General features: G+C 46.3%; 1 protein-coding gene across 4 annotated transcripts in view; it reads right to left on the bottom strand.

Moving 5' to 3' along the window:
- Nucleotides 1–461: 461 nt before the first annotated feature.
- cgnb (cingulin b) overlaps nucleotides 462–10,613 on the bottom strand; it is a 151,354-nt gene continuing 141,202 nt past the window's right edge. For 3 of the 4 annotated variants that reach the window (XM_048620358.1, XM_048620359.1, XM_048620360.1), the window contains exon 22: nucleotides 462–3,664. In XM_048620358.1, coding sequence (XP_048476315.1) covers nucleotides 3,529–3,664 — 136 coding nt within the window. In that variant the 3' untranslated portion in view covers nucleotides 462–3,528. Of the gene's footprint in view, nucleotides 3,665–6,925; nucleotides 6,963–10,613 lie in introns of all 4 variants that reach the window. The other variant, XM_048620361.1, reaches the window with a different exon arrangement.

Genomic DNA, 10,613 nt, shown 5'->3' with positions numbered 1-10,613 from the left:
AGACTCTTAATTCCAGGTTTTTATTGAATTCAAATTCCATCACCTACTGTGGCAGAGGTCCCCAGAACGTTATCTGGGTCTCTGGATTGACAGTCCAGCAATAATACCACTAGGCCATCACCTCCCACTGAGATGCCCCTTCGTGTATGTCTGTAACTACATGGGGCAGACCACATGCCTAGAATATCACTAACAGGTTCTCTGTTCTTTCATGGACAGCAGTTTCCAGGAGGTCAGAGGATACTCTGTAAGTGTCCATGGAAAAATAACAATATTCCTTCCAGCTGCCTTGGAGGAATTTGAACCCGGAGCTTTAGTTTGGGTCTTCGGGCTGTTATCCCGGTGACAAAACTACGACACAACCAGCAGAACGCCAACTCACAGCACCCAGTCTCCCAACAAAGCAGCAATGAACTGGGCCAAGGTGACAGATAACAGCCGACAGTACCCGAAAACAGAAATTATTGCATGTAAATACCTTCATCAGCTTTATTGATTTCCATACAAGGCAGAAATCAAAATAAAACATTATGTACAAAAATATAAATGTGAAAAAAATAGGCTGAGAGTTGCTGGACAACAGCAGAAAAAAATCTGATACAAATCTTGATTGATTAGCCATCAATATATTTTTCTATACAGATAATATATATGTATGTATATATATATATATAAATCTCTCCATAGATTCTGTATAAATCTTTTCATTCATATATAACCCAAACAATAACTTGATTTGATTTTAAGTTTGTAAATATAGGCAAGGGTTGATAAGAGAAAATGTAGATGTTCAGAAACAGGTATTTACATCAAAAGAACTGCAATGAATCTGTTCAGACATTCACGAAACACAGCTCTGGAGCAGGTGGGACTTGAATCCAGAACCTCTTGCTCAGAGGTTGGGACACTTACCACACAACCCTAAGGATCATGGCCTGGCAGTCCAGAACTTCAACATTGTGAAAACCAGAGACACTTAGCTGGAGCTTAGACATCGTGCACTCATCAGGGGCAGGGTGTAAGCAACTTACTTCAGGAAGAGAGGCAATGATTTATATAACATGAGAAGTCTGACTGTGGAGATACAGCAGGAACAGTTAACTGTCAATCTTAGTTCACAGACCAGGCAGGCCGATTCATGATTGATCAAGGTGTTGCCATGGAATGCTGCAGAAATTGTCAGTTCCCACAAGCTCTGAGTTATACAGCACGGAAACAAACCCTTCGGTCCAACCAATCCATGCTGACCATATTCCCCAAGCTAAACTAGTCCCACCTGCCTGCACTCGGCCCATATCCCTCCACACATTTCTTATTCGTGTACTTCTCCAAATATCTTTTAAATGTTGTAAATGTACCCACATTCGCCACTTCCTCAGGAAGTTCATTCCACATACGAACCACTGTGTAAAAAAAATTGCTCCCAGGTCTTATTTGAATTTTTCCGCTCTCACCTCAAATGTGTCCCCGCCACAAGTCTTGAAATCCTCCACCCTAGGGAAAAGACACCTGCCTCTTCTGCCTGTGACTCTTCTCCCCAGACCCTGAACTCAGTTAGGTTTCTTGCATCCTAGTCCTGACGAGTGCAAGACAAAAAGATTGGACTTCATGTCTCCTTTTACCAATGTTTAACCCCAACGATCATGGGTACTTTCAGTGAGATATAGGCCAATTCACTTTTCTTCCATCTGGTAGCAAACAGGGCACTGTGTAGCAAGCATAATCCCCAACTGTTTGTTCCTCGGCAAGTCGCGACAACACAGATAAAACTTCTGATATTTAGCGTTTACTATTGTTTACTCCATCCATCTTTGTCGCCCCCTCCATCCCTCAAGAATGATTCCTATTAAAATTCAGGATGTATTTAGATAATACTTGCTTCCCCTTGGCGTGAAATGGGCATCACTGGAAACATTTGTTGCGCCATCCTTAAATCGCCCTTGACCAGAGAGGGTCATTTCAGAGTTGACCACATTGCTGTGGGCCTGAAGTCATGTGTAGGATGACAGATTTGCTGCCCTTGAGGACAGCTGACCCCGATGGTCACCAGCACAGAGACTTTCAATCCCAGAATTCCAGTTCCAGCATGCCCATTGTTCCTTCTTGCTGACGCTGTCCAATCTCCCACTGCGCAGAGACTAGAATAGGCATCCAGGCTCCTATGGATGGGGGAGGGGAGAGGTAAAGAGGGAACGCACAAACTCAAAAGGCAAAGTTCTCACACCAACCAAGGGACAAGCATAGGAGATGAGCGGAAATGTCAAATGATAAACCCCCAAATTTAACTGGAACCCAGAATTAATTTCCCCTTAAATGTTCTGATGTATTCCGCAGCTCTGTTGAAAAGATGAGAGCTCTTCAGCCTCGTCTAACCTGGCTCTGAGGGCAGCGAGTTTCTGCAGGTTCAATGTCTGCTCCCTGTCCCCCACACCCCTGCACTGCACGCGAGGCTGAACAAGTGCAAACTTGTATCTTTTCTTAAAAAAAAAAGACAAAAAAGCATGCATTTGCAAAGCACACAAGCAGCAGTATTTTGACTGGCCTGGTCACACCTGGCACTCATTTTATATTTTATTTGTGTAGCTGGAGAACAGCACCCAGAGACAGGTAGGAATCAGGCAGGGTCACAAAGATGGATAGGGATAACATGACAGCAGTTGTACACACACACACACACACACACACACACACACACACACACGAGCTAGCAGGTTTTAGGCACAGAGCAGGCAGCACGATGTCTCCTCTCCTGTGATCAGCCAGTTGAGTATTAATTCAGAAGGATATGACAGAGCTGCTGTGCTAGGTTACACAGCTCAAAACAAGCCAGGTAACAGAAGCTGCTGAAATCGATGCACCTCTTCCTCGCCTTCCCGCTCTCTCCACCTCTCCCTTCTGTTTTCAACAGCTCAAATCTAATCTCTTGGCCAGCACATCCTATTCCATGAGGTCCCCTGGACACAGTTTCCATTAACTGGGTCTTTAAATCACACCTCAGGTTCTTGATTCTCAATTTGGTGTCATGGCTGCCTCTGATGTCAGGTCAGCACAGAAGCAACGAAGTCAAAGTGTGGCACACACTCAAAATTCTGCTAAGTGGGTCTCAGCTGCTTGTCAGAATATGCGCGGGGAACACACGTACGTACGTACGTGCACGCAGTCCCTTCCCAGTCCTGTGCGTGGCTGCTTTCTAGCCTGATGTGAAATAATCAGATGCTGGACCACCTTCGCCTCCCAGTGGGAATGCGGAAACAAGAATTGATTGTAACAAACTCTACAAAATTAAAGATTGCAGTTTAAGAAAATACATGTTATATCCATCGTGTGGTAAAAACGGCTTCCAGAGTCACGGGTTCTGTGCCTGCAGGTAGTTTTAGAAACAAAAACACAGCTGACTTTCCACTTGAAAGAAATCAACAAGGCTTGCAGTTTTACACAAGGGATTTGTGTACAGCTCAGTCTTAAAAAAAAAGCGGGAGAGAGACAGTGATTGATCTGGTGAGTTCATCCTGTCCAATGGAGTCTGGTCTAACAGGAGCTTGTCTGCAGGTTGCTCTCTGTTATTAGCGAAGTAATTGAGGAAGGCTCAAAGTTGCTGTCAAACTCTTCATCCGTACTGATGTCATCATCCTGCAGTCCCACGTTGGAACGCGTCTTCTTGAGCCTGTGGGGGTGAACACACGAAGTGATAAAAACCAGGGCACTTAATATCATCGGCTCTTTCAGAGATGCAAGATCATTTGGCTCACGCTGCTTCTGTAACATGTCCACATTACACAGGAGTACGTGCTGGAAGTCGTAAAATGCATAAAGGTGGATAAAGCCCTGGGACCGGATCTGGTGTACCCTAGAACTTTGTGGGAAGCTAGGGAAGTGATTGCTGGGCCCCTTGCTGTGATATTTGTATCACTGATAGCCATAGGTGAGGAGCCGGAAGACTGGAGGTTAGCTATTTAAGAAGAGTGGTAAGGAAAAGCCAGGGAACTATAGATTGGTGTGCTGACATTGGATGGTGGGCAAGTTGTTGGAGGGAATCCTGAGGGACAAGTTTTACATGGATTTGGAAAGACAAGGTCTGATTAGGGATAATCAACATGGCTTCGTGCATGGGAAATCATGTCTCACGAGATTGAGTTTTTTGAATTAACAGAGGATTGAGGGGGGCAGAGCAGTGGATGTGATCTATATGGACTTCAGTGACGCATTTGACAAGGTTCCTTGTGGTAGACTGGTTAGATCATATGGAATACAGGGAGAACTAGCCATTTGGATATAGAACTTGCTCGAAGGTAGAAGACAGAGGGTGGTGATGGAAGGTTGCTTTTCCACCTGAAGGCCTGTGACCAGCAATCTGCCGCAAGGATTGGTGCTGGGTCCACTGCTTTTCATCATTTATAGAAATTATTTGGATGTGAACATAGGGAGGTATAGTTAGTAAGTTTGCAGATGACATTAAATTTGGGGTGTAACGGACAGCAAAGAAGGTTACCTCAGAGTACAACGGGACCTTGATCAGATGGGCCAATGGGCCGAGGGGTGACAGATGGAGTTTAATTTAGATAAATGTGAGGTGCTGCATTTTGGAAAGGCAAATCAGGGCAGGACATATACACTCAATGGTAAAGTCCTGGGGAGTGTTGCTGAACAAAGAGACCTTGGAGCGCAGGTTCATAGATCCTTGAAAGGAGAGTCACAAGTAGACAGGATAGTGAAGACGACGTTTGGTACGCTTGCCTTTATTGGTCAGTGCATTAATCATAAGAGTCGGGAGGTCATGTTGCAGCTGTACAGGACATTGGTGAGGCCACGTTTTGGAATACTGCGTTCAATCCTGGTCGCTCTGCTATAGGAAGGACGTTGTGAAACTTGAAAGGGTTCAGAAAAGATTAACAAGGATGTTGCGAGCGTTGGAGGGTTTGAGCTACAGGGAAGGGATGAATAGGCTGGGGCTATTTTCCCTGGAGCATCAGAGGCTGAGGGATGACCTTATTGAGGCTTATAAAACCATGAGGGGCATGGATAGGGTGAATAGACAAGGTCTTTTCCCCGGGGTGGGCGAGTCCAAAACTAGAGGGCATAGGTTTATGGAGAGAGGGGAAAAGATTTAAAAAGGGACAGGAGGGGTAACATTTTCACGTAGAGGGTGGTGCGTGTATGAAATGAGCTGCCAGAGGAAGTGGTGGAGGATGGTACAATAACAACATTTAAAAGGTATCTGGATGGGCACATGAATAGGAAAGGTTTTAGAGAGATATGGTCCTAATGTTGGCAAATGGGACTAGGTTAATTTAGGGTATCTGGTCAGCATGGATGAGTTGGACTGAATGCCTGTTTCCATGCTGTACTGCTCTATGACTATGAGAAGAGGGAGATCATTCAGCCCCTCCAACCTGTTCGGTCTTTCAATTTGAACTCTACCTTAACTCAGCTTGGTTAAAAAGACCAGATGTGGTGTTGTGGTATTGCCACTGGGACTAGTAATGTTTCAGCAGGGACACAGGTTCAAATCTCACCGCTGCTGCAGCTGGTGAAATTTCAAAATAAAATGTTAAAAATCCAGAACTAGGAACCAGTCTGAGTATTGATGACCATGATACCAACATGGATTGGTGTAAAAACCCTATCTGATTCACTACTGTCCTTTCGGGGTAGGAGATCGGCTGTTTTTACCCAGTCAGGACCTACATGTCAGAATCCTTTTAGTATGAAAACTGGCCTTTCGACCCAACAAGTCCACGCCGACCCTCAGAGCATCCCATCCAGACCCATCCCACTAACCCTGTAACCCATCTAGTCTACACATCCCTGAACACAATGGACAATTTAGTATGGCCAATCCACCCAGTTTGCACATCTCTGAACTGTGGGAGGAAACTGAAGCACCCAGAGCAAACCCAGCAGACAGTGGGGAAGAATGTGCAAACTCCGCACAGACGGGCACCTGAGGGTGGAATCCATCCTGGGTCCCTGGTGCTGTGAGGCAGCAGTGCTGGCCACTGAGCCACTGTGCCACCCTCTTGTGACTCCAGATTCACAGCGATGTGGTCAGCTCTTAACTGTCCTCTGAAATGGCCTGAGCAAGTCACCTCAGTTTAAGGGCAATTAGAGATGGACATTAAATGCGGTCCTTGCCTTCTGAGTGACCTGCTGAGCTTTTTCAGCAATTTCTGTTTTTGTTTCTGATTTACAGCAGCCACAATTCTTTTGGTTTTTATTTGGGACTAGTTTAGTTTGGGAACACAATCGATGTGGACGAGTTGGACCAAAGTGTCCGTTTCCGTGTTGTACGACTCTATAAGTCAAAGAAACATTCCAGCTACCACGCAAACAGTGCGTGAATTTCAGTGCCATTGTGGCAGCTGGCATGCAGGCCATTCTGCCCAGTGACTGGTCGATAGCATGAAACAGCACGCCCCTACGGCTGCTCGCAACAGACAAAGCCAAACTAGCCTATGCTCACAAAATGAAGATACGGTCCAACATCAGGTGCAACCCCACAGATGGGTCGCACTTACACAACAGAGCGTGCTCAGAATTACATCAATTCAAGATTATCAGCATGTCTCTCTTTGCAGCAATACTCCAGTGCTGTTGTATCAAGCATCTATTAAATACTGTTCGCCCAACTTTACGCAGAGTTGGACGGTCTCTCGTAAAAGTTATGGCATGCTATTAGGTGAATATCATGCAACAGAGATTTTTAAACTTATCCTATTAGCATTTTAGTTTGCAAACAGAATCTTTGCTCATAATCGGTTACCCAAGCCTGGTTAGCAGGCTGAATTCTTACTAACAGCTTGTAAGCAGCAGGTGAGCCAGTGAAAGTGGTGGCATAAACCATTATTATCAGAAGTTTGACAGTCAGCACGTGCACAGCTCTGCAGCATAGATCTACGTAAGACCGAGATTTAAAGCATGAACTTACAACAGCTCAGTCTGCCTCTCACTTATAGTGGAACTGCCTGGAGAAAGAACAAGGCATTGGGGTGAACAAAGTTAACACTTGATCTGATGTATTGCAACTAAGAATTGGGTTCACTAATGTCCTTGAGGGAAGAAAAGCAGCCACCTTTGCCCAGCCCGAGCCTACAGACATGTGGTTGGCTCTCGGCAGCTCTATGAAATGGCCGAAAAAAACACAAAAACATAGAAAAGAAGAGCAGTAGGCCATTCAGCCCTTCAAGCCTGCCCACCATTCAATAGGATTATGGCTTATCATCCAGCTCAGTCTCCTGTTCCCGCTTTCTCTCCGATCCCTTTAACCCTAACAACTATATCTAACTCCTACTTAAAAAGTTTCAATGTTCCAGCCCCGAACGCTTTCTGTGGCATGGAATTCCACAGGCTCTCCACTCTCTGGGTGAAGCCATTTCTCCTCCTTTCAGTCCTAAGTGGTCTCCCCGTATCCTTAGACCATGACTCCTGGTTCTGGACTCCATAGTCATCGGGAACATTCTTCCTTCATTTACCCGGTCTAGTCCTGCAGAATTATACAGGCTTCCATATTATCGCCCCTCATTCTTTCAAGATGGTGGCCGAGTCTGGGGCCTCATCCGCTCCTGCTGCTTTCTTTCTCCTTTTGCTCACTCAACATTTTTCTTTGGTTTCTTTTAAGCCCAGAGAGTGGCAGGTGAAGGCAGTGGCCTCCAACAGCAGCAATACCAGGACGAGCCAGACAAGGCTCCACCCCAGCCCGGGGTCTCCTGGTGAGCGAGGAACAGGTCCTGGGCTGACTCCCCCAGCCTAGACTCGCAGGCTAGGTCGAGGCTCCAGGTGCGCAGTGAAGCCTGGGTGTCTGGAGGAGGAGAAAGGTAGTCTCAGCTTAGCCTAGTGGTCTTGTCCCAGTGTGGAGGTCTCACCCCCGTGTGGAGGTCTTCTTCAACTTCAGTGGCCCAGCAGGCGGTCTTGACCCTGCATGGTCTTCTTTGGCGAAGGCTTCTGGCCCAGTATTCCAGAGGCCTGGAATAGCAGTCTCGTCCCAGCATCTTCAGGGTATTCCACCGCTCCTTAAATCATGTTTCCTCGAGCCCAGGAGCAGTCAACTGAACCATGACGAACTTTGTCTTAATTTTACGTTTTCATATCATTATGTATAATGTTTGTCACTTATGTGGTGGTGGTGGGGGGGTGGGTGACGTATCAAATTTTTCACTGTACTTTTCATGAACAAGTACACGTGACAATAAATTTCCATTCTATTCTTCTAAACTCCAGTGAATATTCTAACCAATCCAGTCTCTCTTCATACATCTGTTGTGCCACCCCAGGAATCCGTATGGTAAATCTTTGTTGCACTCCCTCCATCGCCAGACCATTCTGCCGCTGATTCAGAGGCCAAAACTGCACACATCACTCTAGGCTGGTCTCACCATGGCTCAGAACAATTGCAACAAGACATCCTGTACTCAAATCCTCTTGCTACAAAGAGCAAGATAACATTTGGCTTCTTCACCACCTGCTGCACCTGCAATGTTTACTTAGTGACTGGTGCACAAGGACACAGGTCCCTTTACTACCCATCGTCATTCAGATCACAGCCTGCCTTCCCGTTTCTCCCTCAAGTGAATAACCTCATATTTATCCACATTATATTGAGTCTGCCATGTAAGTCACTCAGTTACATTCATTCAGTTGTGGCTAAACAACACCTTCTCAAGTGACAAGTAGGGATGAGCAATAAATATCTCCAGTGATGCCCACACGCAGTGAACACATTTTTGAAAAGGTTTTTGGCAGTACAGCTGAATTGCTGCCTCAATCTGCCATACTGCAGCAGCAGGCAAGGATTACCTGTTGATTACAGCTGTGCTGAAGGGTGGGAGTTCTGGCGCAATGATGGCAAAGGGTAGGGGACAGAAGATGGAAATAAACTCAAACACATTCTCAGCATCTGGTCAAGTCATTTTTATTAATTGCTAACCCCTACCCCACCATGCGCCTCAATTTACAACTGAAACCACAGGCAGGAGCAGTACACACGTAAGACATAGGAGCAGAATTAGGCCATTCAGCCGATCGAGTCTGCTCTGCCTTGCATGGTGGTCAATGAGATCATGGTTGATCTGATCATCCTCAACTCCACTGTCCTACCCTTTGCCCCCATAACCCTACATTCCCATATTGATTAAAAATCTCTCTTGGTCTCGTCTCTTCCTGCTTTAAGCAACGAGAATGGGGAGACTGAGGGCTGCGAAATGACAGGAAGCTGTGTGTGGGCGGGGGTGGGGTGGGGGACGGGAGGGGAGGGGAGGTGGGCCACGGTCTCCTGATCTGCTTGGCGCACGTAGTAATTAAATGACTCAGGCTAGGTACTGGCTGGCTGTGTTCACCCGACCTTGGACCGCTACACTGATCTAAAGCTCGTAATTCATCAGACCAAACAGATATTTCCATTCAATAAAACAGCACTAAAAGTTGACGTGCCAATAAAATTTAAGTCCCTCAGGTTATAGCAAAACACAGAAGGTTTAATTGTTCAGTGCTTGATGCAATGTACAACGTACAGAACAAGGTTTTATTTGCTGCTGTTTGTAAAGCTTGGCTTATTGATAACCTCCCAGTGGTCACCGCATCACCTAATTCACACCTTAGCTCTACAATTTCAGTAGAGCAAATCACAGATCAGCCACGACTGACTCCTCACACTAAGGATAAGCTAGCGTCTAGCAGTGTGCTTATGGCAGCAGTCTGGTTTTACACCTCGTGCTCACCGGCCTGTGACCTCGCCCTTACACTCGCTGTTAAACCAGCTCTCTTCCTCATCGCGCGATCTGATCTGTCATCTCACCATAGGATTCTTAAGGGGTTGGACAATGTAAATGCTGAGAGGATGTTTCCCCTCACGGGAGAGTCTAGGACCAGAGGGCATCGTCTCAGAATAAAGGGGTACCAATTTGAGACTGAGAGGAGGAGGGTTTTGTTTTCACAGAGGGTTGAATGCCTTTGGAACTTCTTGCCACAGAGAGCCGTGGGGTCAGAGTCGTTTTGTATATTTAAGGCTGAGATAAATAGAATCTTGATGAATAAGGGAGTCAAGGATTATGGGGAAAGGGCAGGCAATTGGACATATGGAATGTTGGATCAGCCAGAATCCAATGAAGTAGGCTCAAGGTGCTGAACGGCCGACTCCTGTTCCTGTTGCTTATGGTCTTGCACTGTGCCACCTTCCACTTGAGAACAATTGATCGGTATGCAGAATTTCAGCATCATCTTATTAAAAGCAGGCAGCATCTCGTTTCCTTCTGCCTCGATCTCTCCTCACAAACTGATCAGATTTAACAGTCCCAGCTGAGTCTCCATGTCACCCCGACCACTCAAACTACTTCTGGGCTCAAGAGGCCACACGATCCACTGTCTCCTCTCTATCCACGGTCCTTCATCCACTTTTCACAACTTGATCAAAGGTCCGCCCTGCCATAAGGCCTGATGAACTCTGCCCAGCGGCCGCTTTGTAAAATGAAAGAGGATTTGTTCACAGGACAAGTGGGCAGCAAGGCTTGAATTGCTGAGAAGGTGGTAGCGAGCCACTGTCTCAAAGCACCACAGTCGGTGTGGGTGTGTGGACACCGTGGGTGCCGTTAGGGAGGGAGTTCCCAGCAGCAAAGGAATGCCCA

Source organism: Rhincodon typus, chromosome 46, assembly GCF_021869965.1.
Source record: "Rhincodon typus isolate 14 chromosome 46, sRhiTyp1.1, whole genome shotgun sequence".
NCBI lineage: Eukaryota > Metazoa > Chordata > Chondrichthyes > Orectolobiformes > Rhincodontidae > Rhincodon > Rhincodon typus.
The sequence above is the reverse complement of the archived record's forward strand: the minus strand, read 5'-3'. Positions and strand labels throughout refer to the sequence as shown.